Source organism: Equus caballus, chromosome 6 (genome assembly GCF_041296265.1).
Source record: "Equus caballus isolate H_3958 breed thoroughbred chromosome 6, TB-T2T, whole genome shotgun sequence".
NCBI lineage: Eukaryota > Metazoa > Chordata > Mammalia > Perissodactyla > Equidae > Equus > Equus caballus.
The window spans coordinates 1336388-1349368 of record NC_091689.1 but is presented as its reverse complement, the minus strand read 5'-3'; the positions used below and the strand labels follow the sequence as shown (position 1 = coordinate 1349368).

Here is a 12981-nt window from a genome sequence, read left to right as displayed (position 1 = left end):
CCAAGAGAGGAGATAGAAACCTGTAATTAAAAGAGAGGACAGAATGTCACCATTCTGATCAAACACTTCTCACAACAGTCATTTTTTAGAATCAAAATTTCGTGGTTTCAATGGTTTTGAACACCTACTATCATTCAGATTTGGGGAATACAACAATCAATAAGGGGAATATGTCCCTCTCATAGACCTGTATAAGTACCAGAAACTCCTGATTGGTTCACAGCTCTAGGTTTTAGCTTGATGAAAAGGGATGCTGAGATGATCTGGAATTATTTATATGGATCAACCTCAATGGATCAACGAAAACAATCATTGGTTAAAACCAATCCCATCATATGGACGTTAGTACAAGTACAGTAACCAAAGAACCTGTGTGCTTCATGGCCTTCTGAGAATGTCAATTTGGAATCAGCCTTCCAGAGAGATTAGCATGGCAAAACTCAAATAAGGTGAGCCAGGGATCATTCTCTGATGAGTCAGTCTACAAAGTACCATCTGTTTGCAATCAGAAGTCCCTGGGGTCCGCAGATCAGCTGATTTCAACAGAACCAGGCAGTAGAGTTAGTAACTTCTGAGGTAAACAGGACTTCACACAGTACGGCAAGGCAGGTAAAGATAGATTTAGCACAGGGTGATTTTTTTTCTCTGGAGGCCCCCAATGTTGGGAAAGTCAATTCAAAGTTGCCTAATTGTATTGATACAGTGAATAAAGTATGAGCCTAATTTACATCAAATACTTATGCCCCATGGTTTTAAAAATGTTTAGAAATTCCTATTCACTCACATTTTAACTGCAACAACACCATTTTTCCCCTGCAGTTCCCTATATGTTTTAATTATGAATGGGAAAGAAAGTATATCAAACCTGGCAAATGATATGACATTATGTCCTCAATTTAATTAGAAACATTTTTAAAAAGGATAAATATGTAAATCCTCTTGAATGGAAAGATTAAAATAAATGTTACAGTCTAATTAAGTTATTCCACATAAATTTCATTTGCACCATTCTATGTGGAAATTTGTAAAGAGCCATCGAAAACATTTAGCAGAATATTTCTGTTATGCTAAAGACCTCAAAGCCTTTTAATATTTCATCCTTCAGGATCTTGCATAGGTACAAAGAAGAGAGCTATAAAAGAGATTCCTGAATGCCCTTAAATTTCAGAAAGAAAAATATAGTCATCTAGACACTGGCTATTAGAATGTACCTTTATTAATAAAATACATACATTTTTTCCAGTTATTTCTCTCCTTTAACAACACTTTTTGAGTTTGTTGGATTCTCTTCTTTCACATGTTGATACTTTGTCTTCATCATGGCTGCGAAGAGCACTAAGCTTTGTGTGGGGAATTGTGATTTGGGCACACAAGCACCTTTGACATTTTTGTGATACTACTGGCATTGCTTCCTTTGATGAACAAATGCACTTCTCTGTGGTTTGTGTGTTTCTTCTAGGGAACACCTTAAAAAAATAATTAGCAGACTGATAGTTTCGGGAGAGAGAAAGCGGACCTTTACTGCTGCCAGAAAAGCCAATTTTTTGTTTTGGTCAACAATCAATAGTTTTCTTTGTGGATACAAGTCTTTTATAAAATGAAAGTTGTAAAGACTCAAAAAATGATCTTTAAACAACAGGAAGCATGCACAAATGGCACTAATTTTGACTTGCTGAAGTTTTTTTTCTATTAGTGCATTGATCTCAACAGCTGTGGGTACTTAAACTCTCTTTCTTGAACCCTTACACCCTACATTATGCACAAGATAAGAAGTAGGGACAATTATTACCAATTTTTCACAAAACCCAGAGAGCTGCTCAGGAGGAGGATAGAGGTTCTTCCTCCTGCCACATTACCTTCACACTCACCAATTGCAACAGCTTCTCATAAAATAGCACAGTAATTTCATTAGGAAGAATAGAATTTTTATATATGAGAACAAAGGGAAAAGATATGGTAAGAGAAAGAAGAAAAAGAAAGTTGAGTGAGTCTTTTTCAAGTTAAGGGTGTCTCAAATTATGTGTAATGAAAGGTCTTTGTGGATGTGATCGGGTGTGTGTGAGCGTTTATGGCACCTGTGCCTGTGGGGGGGCTGCACCAGCAGCCAAATGGTAACGCTGGTGTGTAATTACAGAGCACTTAACTGCATTCAGCCATGGTTTGTTTCTCTGATAATTTCCACTTTCATTGTTCAAGAGGCTGTGGACACTGTAGAAGCTGAGGTTCAAGTACCTGCAGCTGTTGAGATAAATGAATGTTGAGCTGTTTGTAAAAGTTTTCGGTAGGAATGCTGTCTAAGAGGAAAGTTTGACAGGAGTATATTTAAAATGTTCTCCTTACCTTTCCAAAGCCATAAAATCCTAAATCTATAAATACGTCATTCTTTATTCCTCTTCTTCATTTCACAAGCTGGCTGAGCTCCTTTCCACCCCACCCAGGCGAGCCGGTCCTCCTCGCATGCTATTAAATTCTCAGTGTGGAAAAAGTTACTTTGACTTACTGTTCAGCTCTACAGACATAGCCCCTATGTTGTCTGCACTTGCAATGTATAACAGATTCAGACGTTTAAAAATGTGTTAACCTGTTTATGTGAAAGAATAAAAATGTCCCAAAAGGGCAAAGCTTTGCCAATCTGAACACAAATCTCCTTCCATTTTCTTACATTTCCCTCCTCCAACCACAGCTCTTGAATGCATTATTTGTTTGTGTTTAAGTCTTCTTATAGTTTGGAACATTAGAAAACAGGTAACAAAACAAAAATTGACGTAATTCCATTTTCAGCACCATGGAGAGAGTGTATCGTGTCTTCTGTTTTCCAAAGACCCTTTATTTCATAAACGAAAATATAGAGTTTATTTAGAAACAATGCTGTTTGATTAATTATTATTACTCTTCTCATTTTGCTGTATTTTCACAAATAACCTGTTCAAATTAATATGAAAATTGAGAACCTTTATTAAATTCCCACAATATAAAACTGAACCACTGCTTCGAAATTTTGGTGCTTTCAGCAAGCAATTCTGTTTGTTTCAAACTATGAGTCACATTTCTAAATTGGTCATTAGCAGCCTGCTTACTTTTGGTAAAAGTATACTTTTCCTCTATGTGTGTGTATGTGTGTGTTTAGATAGAGAGATAGATAGATGGATGGATGATAGATGATAGAAAGATGATGATGATGATGATGAAGGATAGATAGATAGATAGTTGTTAGATAGATAATAGATAGAGCAAGCAATAATAAATCAAATGGGGTAAAATATTACCAATAGGTAAATCTGGGTAAAGAGTGTACTATTTTTCTTTTTACAATTTTCTTAAGTCCAATATTACTCCCCAATTGAAAGTTTTAAAACCTCAATGTGGTTTAAACATGCACAACTAAGAATCCAGTCAACTTCTGTCCATAGCCCTTTCTCTCCAAAAATACCCTGTGCTCCAGTCATATCAAACTACTTGTAATTTCCTCAAATGAATGCCCTTATCCTCTAGTCTACCTGGGGACCTATGACACAGTGTTTAAGACAGCACATCAATCTCTCTCTCCAGAAAAGCCTTTCCTTAAGCTCTGCAGGCAAGTTAAGTGCTGTTAGAAATGACTTTTACATGCCTGTCTTCATTAGAAGATATAAAAAAATGAGACTACATTTTGTGTGACCTTAGGCATGTCACTTAACTTCTGTATGCCTCAGTTTATTATATGGAGATGACAGCACCTACTCATAGGGATATTTTGAAGATTAAATGAGCTAACTCATTTAATGTATGGTACTGAAGAAAGCAGGTGCTCCTGATGTTAGTTATTATGGTGATGCTGGTAGTGTGATGGTGATAAGTAGCATAATATCAGAAAAATACTAGAATAATAGGAGCAGGAGGGATCATGGTATATCCTACACCAAACATTGCAGAAACTCATTAAATATTTTCAGGTGAATGAACAGATGGTCAGAGAGTACATTATTATAACATTACGGGGAAGAAGTAATAAAGGTCTCAACAATAGTGGTAACAAGGAGGACAGAAGGAGAAAATTAATTTAAAAAGCCTCCATGTAGATCTATGGCAAGTGGTAATCCCTTGATTACGGTGTGAGAGAGAAGGGATAAAAGCTGCTACATCATCATTATCTTAGGATCTTCACAAAGCCACACTTCAGTGGTATTTCTGGGATATGGTGTCACCATGGCTATTGGCACTATCTCCATCAGGCAACATGGAACAGCCTGTGATTGGGTTCAAGTACTTTTTTCTGTGTTATGCAAGATATTTGTTTAAAAGTTTACTTTATTATATATGTGTGGAAATCTCTAGTCAGTATGTGGTTGTAGCTATATATTTGAAAGGATCCAGATCAAAGGTGGTATATAACCACATAACCACATAATAAATCTTTTTAATGAGACTTATGAACAAGAGGGGACCAAAAAAAAAGTGTAACAGCCTTGGCTTCATTATTGTTAATATCAATTTTCTCATAACCTATATGGGTTTGTATAGAAAAAGAAAAAGTGGCATAATCCTAGACCAAAACCCTGTTTCATCAGAGAAGTGAACTGACTTTGTATATCAATGTAAAAAAAATAAATAAATGCAAGAATGCAACTGTACTGCCTCTTAGTATTTTATTTAAAAGTTCACCATTAGAGCACTTGTAATAACACAAAAAGTTTAAAAGCAACAAAGGCTGCCCTGTAGGAAGGACTTTTCTCATATGCAGAAGGAATGCGGACCTTGTACTTAAAACATTTGGGACTCACAGTGCAGTGTGGGACTCAGTACATCGAAGAATCCCTGATCTGAAGGGAGACCGTAACTTCCAAGTTATTCCAAAGCTGGGGGAGGGGAGGGCATAAATCCGAAAATTTCACTTGGCTCAGATTAAAATCCAAAGAAAAAGAAGAACAAAACCAACTCAGTAGTATCTTCTATTTGCTGACATACTCCAAAACATAAAACTGCAAACCAGTGTCCTTTAAAGAAATCCATTCTTTAAGACCTGTGTCACACTTCTCAAATTTACTTCGGAGGGAAGAAACAATGATATTCCTGGATGAGCCAGATAGAATTATCACTGAAAAGAAGTAATACACCAACATCACAATGGAGGGGTTCACAAATGAAATCCGTGTTTCATTTTAAGAAATTTTTGTAGTATTCTGCCTTGTTAAAGCGTCCTGAGTGTGGCAGATTTTACTTAAAAACAACAACAGTAGTGTCAGTAAAGTATATAGAGAAAGAGTTTAGAAGATAAAGCAGCAACTTTTTCTACCTTGATCATTGTTAATCAGCACCACAAAATGTTAGCTGCAAATAAGCATGTAGGTAAGCTTAGCCCACCGAAAATAAGGCATTAGTAAATGGATGAATTCTCATGAAGAACAAGTTACTTAAGTTTCTAAAAAGTGACTGACAACAATTTAACTGTGAAAGAAAAGAATATTAAGGGATGACTAAGTAAACTGAAATAAAGTTTGGTATCAATATTCATGTCTCGGAAAGAAAGTTGGGAATCAGTTCCTTTAGATAAAACGTGGTTTCAATTGATTGAAGAATGGAGCTGGGGTGTCGATTTCCCTATGCCGCTTTTCCAGCATTGTACTGCCTGTAGTGGAAAAGACTCTTGGAGTCCACATTGCGAGATTTCTTCACAGCTTCAGCAAAAAGTTTGGTCACCTGAAAATATAAGGGTAGGAATTTTAGCAACCTACATGACATGAAAGTGAATGTTTAATGAAGCAGGAGTGAAAAGTCAGTTTCTGCTCCCAGTTTTCAAAAGGGCATGGGATAAAAGACACAAAAATTTTTATTTAATGTGGACTTTCTCCTATATCTCAGACTTCATCATGAATAAGCTTATTTTCCCCCACAGGGATTAAAACTGATGAAGAGAAAAAGTATGATGGGCAGAAAGCTGAGTCTCAAAAAACAGTTCTTTCCCTCTGATAAATTTGGTGGGTCATGTCCAAGTAGAAGTGAACACACTCAGTGATCATTTTCTGTGAATTCTACAAGTCCTCGCACTATATCTGGATCTTCAATTATCATTAACCTGTTGCTTTTATGTGGGGCCTTTCATTTAGAAACAATGGAATAAAAGTTTGTATCTCTATTCCATGTCACACCACACTTTTTATTTCAAGGATAATTGTATGGGTGACGAGAGAGCCATGGCTATCCTCGGCTTTTGATTATCTCAATTACTTGATCACCAACTGTCTCAGACCGTGACCTACCATAAACGCACCATTATTTTAGACTCTATTTAGAAATTCTTCTCCATTCTGAACGTGACAAGAAGGGGAGAAGAGAGATGTGCATATATTGATGAACACTTTTAAGGGAGGCACAGAAATAAAAACTCTCATGCAGGCTATATTTGAGGAAAAGAACATACTTGGAAATTAGTGAGGAGAGCAATTCCGCTGTCAACAGCTGTCCTCCGAATCACATAATTATCGTGGACAAACTTAGTGTTGTTATTGGGGAGGTTAATCACCAGGTCAATACTGCCGTCTCTAATCAATCTGAAAGAATAAGCAAAATAAACAAAAGCTTGCAGATGACAATGTATAATTTATAATTAGTTTTTAAAATACTAACGTAAATTACTCTCTTAACCATTCAAGTCGATACCATACTGAGCTGACTGCCACCTGCCTCCTCTGTTCCTAAGTAGATGTTCAAATTATACTCATTTGGGGTATAATTTTTTTATTGTGTTCTTGAAAGAATTCTGGTGAAAGTCTAACATTGAATAGAAAGGTTTGTTTTCTCTTTAAAATTCTAGCCATAGTAAGAATTGATATTTTGATAGATATTTACTTATTTTACAAGGAAGTGATTCCCCCAGCATTGAAGGCCATTCCATCTCCACACTCCCCCTCCCAGATTAACTTTACTTCACTGCCTGCTTCCCAGTGCCTTCAGCTGGTATGAGAGTGCAGGTCACTTGATTTTGAATTAAACCATTTCTCATTCTGTTGCTGGGCTGCTACAAACTCTTGGAGACATTTAAATGTCAAAAGCATGAAGCAGCGATAATTACTGTTTTACAAAGCCCCCAAGCAAGGGCTTATAGCATCATTGGAAGTCTACTAAGGTCTGAATAATTTGCCTTTCTTTTATTAATTTGATCATGATTTATAGGTTACCTTCTGAAGAGCCTTAACAAATAGTATATTGCATAGAATTTGGTAGGGCTCAGCCATATAATAGACTATAATATCCTGGAGCAACCAAGAATTATCTCCTATGTACCCATGCCACATAGTTCTGTAGGTATTGATGTCATGATGTTCCTGAAGGCTCACATAGTAAGCTGAAACAATATGTACGACAAAATCTAATGATGATATAGCCTAAGACATAGTAGCCAACCTGATCGAAGGATGGAAAATTAGGTAATTCAATGGATGACATTATCATAGCACTTACCATAGTCTCCTGCTTGTAGCAAGCGCTCAATAAATGGACTCATTCATTAATGCACAACCTCAGTGAAATGCAGGTGGTCAATCTTATACTTGATATATACATGTAGTATACACAACATTAGTTTGATATGAAATATAAAGAGCTGCATTATGTTCTTCATGCCCATGATTCTCATCACTACCTTGGTGTCCGTCAAGGAAAGCACTCTTACTAGGAAATACTTTGAAAGACATGACATATCACCATGTACGTATATGGCATTGTGTGTTCTATCGTAATAGCAAAGTTCACAAGAATGAAGCTTCACTATCATCCACAAATTTACTCACTTTAAATTAGTTGACTAAGAAGACTTTTAGAAAACTTCAGTAGGTTAAGGTAAAGTATTCATATCATACTAGTTCCCAGGGCTAACCCTCTAACTATTTTGTTAAGTCAGAAAAAAGTCTGCCCAGTTCTTACTTTCTGATGGAAGAGAGGCTGGGATTCTGTCCTTCCTGAGACGGCCATGCCACTGGGGTGGCAGGGACATTGTTGGCATTGAGCCAGTCTGACGTGGCTTCCGTGGCAAAGAGCTGCATTTAAAACGGATAAGTCAGTTACTGCATCACAGGGAAGGCCTTCATGGAGCAGAGAAGCCTACTGAGATATGCATCTTATTTAAAACATAAAGTAGAAGAATTTAACAACCTCAATTATAACTGGTTTAGTAGAGGAGAAAAAATGAAGAACTATTCATGGCTGAGAATTCATCGTTATCAGGTCAACAAAGACCATGACCATGGGCCCACCCTGAGCCTTGGGAATAATTTTGTTTTACTGAACCAGCCTTTGTATGGAGGTATTCATTTCAAAGAAGTTTTGCGTCTAACTGTGACAACTGGAAACTATGACCTCCTATGGAAACAGGGAAAGAAAAAAGGGAAAATATATAGAAATGCATTGTAACTTTGTCCAAATTCTGTAGAAGCTAAACTATCTAAGTTTTTACCTGGCAAATTGTATGAGTTTGTGGTAATTTTACTATAACTTAAAACTAGTCTTTCGCATTATTTTATTCATTGAAGTTTTGAAATTATCAAGTTAGTTGTACCGTTCAGGTTGAAAGGATATATTTGAGCTATTTCATTCTCTAAGATTCTTCAATACTCTCCTTATGGATAGATTTCAATGCTGACAGAAAACAACTTGGAAAAAAAATTAATATAACCTACCTTGAAACCTTCATTGTGTAATTGTTCAGCCACACCAAGGAATCTTGGACGGAATGATTGCTGAAATTAAAGGAATTAACAAAATTCACTTTCTAGATATACACACTCATTATTTAGTCTTATGCAATATGGTATTTTCTCAAATCATCATAAAAGGCAATGCCATATGTTGTCAGGGGGCTTGATATTCAAATACGACAAGTTTTGTCCTTTTATCTTCCTATAGTGAGTATGAGTTCTTAGCTATTTTCCAATATAGATGAAATTCCATCCACATTATCTTGCTCTCTACTGTCTTGCTTTTCCCCGTGTCCTCAAATGCCCTCACTCCCTATTTAATCCACTTAGTCTCTGTCTGTAGATTCAGAGCACCCAGGTCTGCATGGGTCCTTTTCCTGGTTAAGGAGAATTTAAAGATACCTAGGTTAGGACTCAACACCATGTCAGCCTTGCTGGATGTTTTGCCTGTTCAACCTGCTGTAATTGCTCAGGTGTAACTCTGCACTGGCCTTTGATATGTAGGCACTGTCCTAGTAGCTCACGCACAGCTCCCTGAAATAAATCAATCATTTGGAACTCAATCTTGCATTTACCCTAAGGCAATGAAAGGTTGTAGTTGAAAGAATGTGCTCTGGAGTCACCAAGCTGTATTTCAAATCCTTGCTTTACCATCCACTAGTAGCGTGTGCCTAGAAAAGACAGTGTCTTTGGGCCTCCATTTCTTCATTTTTAAAAGAGCAATAAGGATAATAGTATATGTACTTCTTGAGGCTCCACAATTAACTGTGTGACCTTGAGCAACTTACTTAACCTCTCTATTATGCACTCTCCTCTATTAAATAGGAATAGTAACAGTATCCACATCCTAGGTCTGTTGTGAGTATTCAAAGAGCTAATTTATAAGAAAGCGCTACTTAAGTGTTAGAATAATAAGTTAACATAGTTACTGGCCCATTCTATAGTTCTCATTAAATATTAATTTTTAATATTTGCCCAAAGTTAATATCTTCACCTCAAATTACAAAATTTACTTTCTAGATATGCATGCTCTTGATTTAGTCTTATGCAATATGGTATTCCCTCATATCATCATAAAAGGCAATGCCATACGTTGCCAGAGACTAGATTCCTGCCCCTGAACCCTAGTTTCCAAGCCAGGGTTCCTCTACTGGCTGTCACACTTACAACACAAACCAGCTTCCTCCTTACACATATTTTATTTTTGGACAGGCTTTCCTAATGTTCCATTTCACTGTTCAGATATTTTCTTACAGTCCATCACTATGACCTTCCTAGAGCCCAAGCTGGACCATCCAGCTTCTGAGTGCTGCTTCCCTGGATGCCTGCACATTGCCATCAGGGGTCCCCAGTTCTGAACATACCCCCTTCCTGTGCCCTAAAGCGAGTATTTGCAAGACAGTGGTCAAGGTGAAAGAAAACAAAGCTAAGTGGCCTACCTAAAGATCAACCCCTGATCTTGACCTCATTAACATGAATATCTGAGTAACTGAGCTACACAGAGTATACCAAATCATACAAAGTAAAAACATGCCCATTTTGCTTTAAATGAGGACATTTTGGCTGTTTTATCTTGTAAAAAGTTTGTAAACAGATGACATAACGTGGTAACTTTAGTAAATGTTTTGTAATTTATTTAGAAACTGTATTAATAATGGTTGAAAAACAAATCATGGATACTACCTTATTGCAGAGTTTAAGGGAAACCAAGAATTGTGATAACAAAACATATCAAGATCCTTGCACAATTTTGATAATGCTCAGCCCATGAAACCTCCTAATATTTACTCGCAGAGGATTTCTGAGAACAGATCTAAGTCCTAGGAAAAGACTCCAAAGACTATGTTCAAATATAAAATTCTTTCAGATTCTGGCCCTCTCAATTCCAGAACTGCAGTTTTATTAGAGGAAACTATTGGCAAATAGAAAAGATAAATGCAACTGGATGAATCTGAGCTAAGGCAGGCTCAGGGGTTATTCATGACAATCTTCTAGAACACAAATTGTAACCATGCCCAGGATAGTAGCTTTCTATTCTTGCTTAGGACCAAACAAGAAGAAATGCACTGGGATGCAAGAAGCTCATGGCTAGACATGAACAATAAAATTTCTAAAGTAAGTACAAACATCAGAGAGTAACTCAGTGACATCAGGGCAATTTAATGAGGTATGTGGCAGTCTCTTTGAGAACAGATTACGCAGAAGAAAAGGACAATTGTTCAAGTTTGATTCTGCTTGGAAAGCAAGGAGCTGAATTAGATGGCATTTTAGGTTTTTTCATGTTTTAAGGCTCCTTGAAATTCAGCAAGTGTGTATTAAACATTCTAAATGAATTTCTGAATTTTGTCAACTCCCGCTAATATGGAACATTACATTGTGACCTTCTGCTAAACAGAGAACAGACTTAAGTAAGCACCAAAGCACATTAGAAGGTCAACATAAAGGTGTCCAGCAAACGCTTATTGACTAGTTGGTACCTTAATCATGCACTGAACGAACTGTTCTCAGTCTCTTAAATTTTTCCTAGCAAAAATTCACCAATGATATACGGCTATGTGAACATAACGTTGAACCAGTTTTCTAAAATACCATTTCACGAGTACAGCGGTTCTCAAAAAGTGGTCCCCCGGGGAATCAGCATCACCCGGGAATTTTTGTTTAAAATATAAAATTTGGGCCCTATCCCAGATCGACGGGATCAGGAACTCTGGGAGTGGATTCCCATAATCCACGTTTTAGCAAACCCTCCAGGTGATTCTGGTGCACAATTAAGTTTGGAAATAGGGAATAGGAAGAACCTCCTTCACTCATTTTGTAATTTGAGGTAAAAATGCATTAAGCTTGGCCAAAGTCACAATGAAAAATGTTGAAGAAGGAGTACAAGAATCTAACTTTTTTCTTTGCCATTTTAAAGTAAAATAAGTCAGCAAGTCGTCGAAGACCTGAAGACACTAGTCAGAAGCTCATTATGGAACTGTTTCAGTGCTGTCCTCCAAGTGGAAAAGATAAATATCTGACATGACGGTATTGGCAGTTCCCAGCCAGGAAACCACTCTGCCTCTGGTCTGGGGTGTTGGCTTTCATAGCCACATTATAAACTTCTATCAAACATGTACTGAACACTTGTGACACATAAAACAGCCTCTCTACAAAAAGAAATTACAGCTGTCGGCTTGCATCTGAGTAGCCCTAGATTCAACAGCTGATTGAAAATACCTGCGCAAGAAACCGTTTGTTACTAAAGGTGAAAAGTACAAGCTGATTTATTTCCTAGAAAATGTTTATAAGGAAGAAAAGCCTTTAAAAATGAAGAAAATATATATTTCCTCCAATTATCATTTTCACATTAATCCAACTTCTGGCTACAGAAAAGAAAGCCAAGGTAATATCGTGTGATGCTTGTGGACTCCACGGGGACGTCTGGATTGAGAACTCTATAGTTGTTCCTAATGATTCCGTATTGAAGGTAAAAGGTTATTCATGTCACTAGTGGTTGTCTTTTTCAAATAAAATGCTCGCTTTGTGTTTCTGAGCAATGCTGAAGTGCAGACATCAGGACGGTGCTCGGCACTCCACAAGCGTCACTGAATAGCCCAATCAGAGGGGAAAAACAGTAAGGGCTCTTGAACGACTCTGGAGTGAATCATTTATTGTTAAAAGATCTTCCAGAAAAGTTCACAACGAGCCAGACTGCCTACTCACAGCAACTAAAAATAAATCCTATGGGATGAAAGGAAGCTGGAAACATTGCAGGAAAATCATAGATGACTTTGTTGCCATATAAACCTGCATTATACCTTTCTTATATTAGGATCTATGTCGATGGAAAGCAGAGACACAGTGCATGTAATAGTTAAGTTGACAAGGATCAACTTTGACAAGGATCCTTTGATGAAATCTAAGTCTTGATTTTTTTTTCCTAAGTGCTAGTTACACAAGGTTAATGTTATGAATATTTCAAACTTCCCGGGTAATTTGACCCATAGGGTTTAATTTTGAGAGGGCAGAAACAGAGGGTATGTGTGCAAAAGAATAGGATGGGAAAGAGAAGAGAAATAAAAAGTTAGGAAGACTACAATATAACCAATGAGCACACACACTCTATTTACTAAATATTGAGAAGTGGCTAATACTTGCTAGTAACTACTCAACTACTATTTAAAATATGTGTTCAACTACCAACAAAAGAAAACATGTTTCCTGGCTTAGAATCTCTTTTACCTCTCCTCCACATTTCTCTTTTCCCTCAATTTTCTCTTACAACAAGTTGTGAAAAACTGATTTAAGATATTTTCATTAAATTCTTCTACTC

General features: G+C 36.9%; 1 protein-coding gene across 1 annotated transcript in view; it reads right to left on the bottom strand.

Annotated features, from left to right (window-relative positions):
* Positions 1 to 4611: 4611 nt before the first annotated feature.
* The window catches only part of CPS1 (carbamoyl-phosphate synthase 1), a 117197-nt gene continuing 108827 nt past the window's right edge, over positions 4612 to 12981 (bottom strand). Inside the window, exons 35-38 of the mRNA XM_001914709.6 lie at positions 8652 to 8711; positions 7900 to 8012; positions 6398 to 6527; positions 4612 to 5676 (exon numbers count right to left, since the gene is read on the bottom strand). Coding sequence (XP_001914744.1) covers positions 5578 to 5676; positions 6398 to 6527; positions 7900 to 8012; positions 8652 to 8711 — 402 coding nt within the window. The 3' untranslated portion in view covers positions 4612 to 5577. The remainder of the gene's footprint in view (positions 5677 to 6397; positions 6528 to 7899; positions 8013 to 8651; positions 8712 to 12981) is intronic.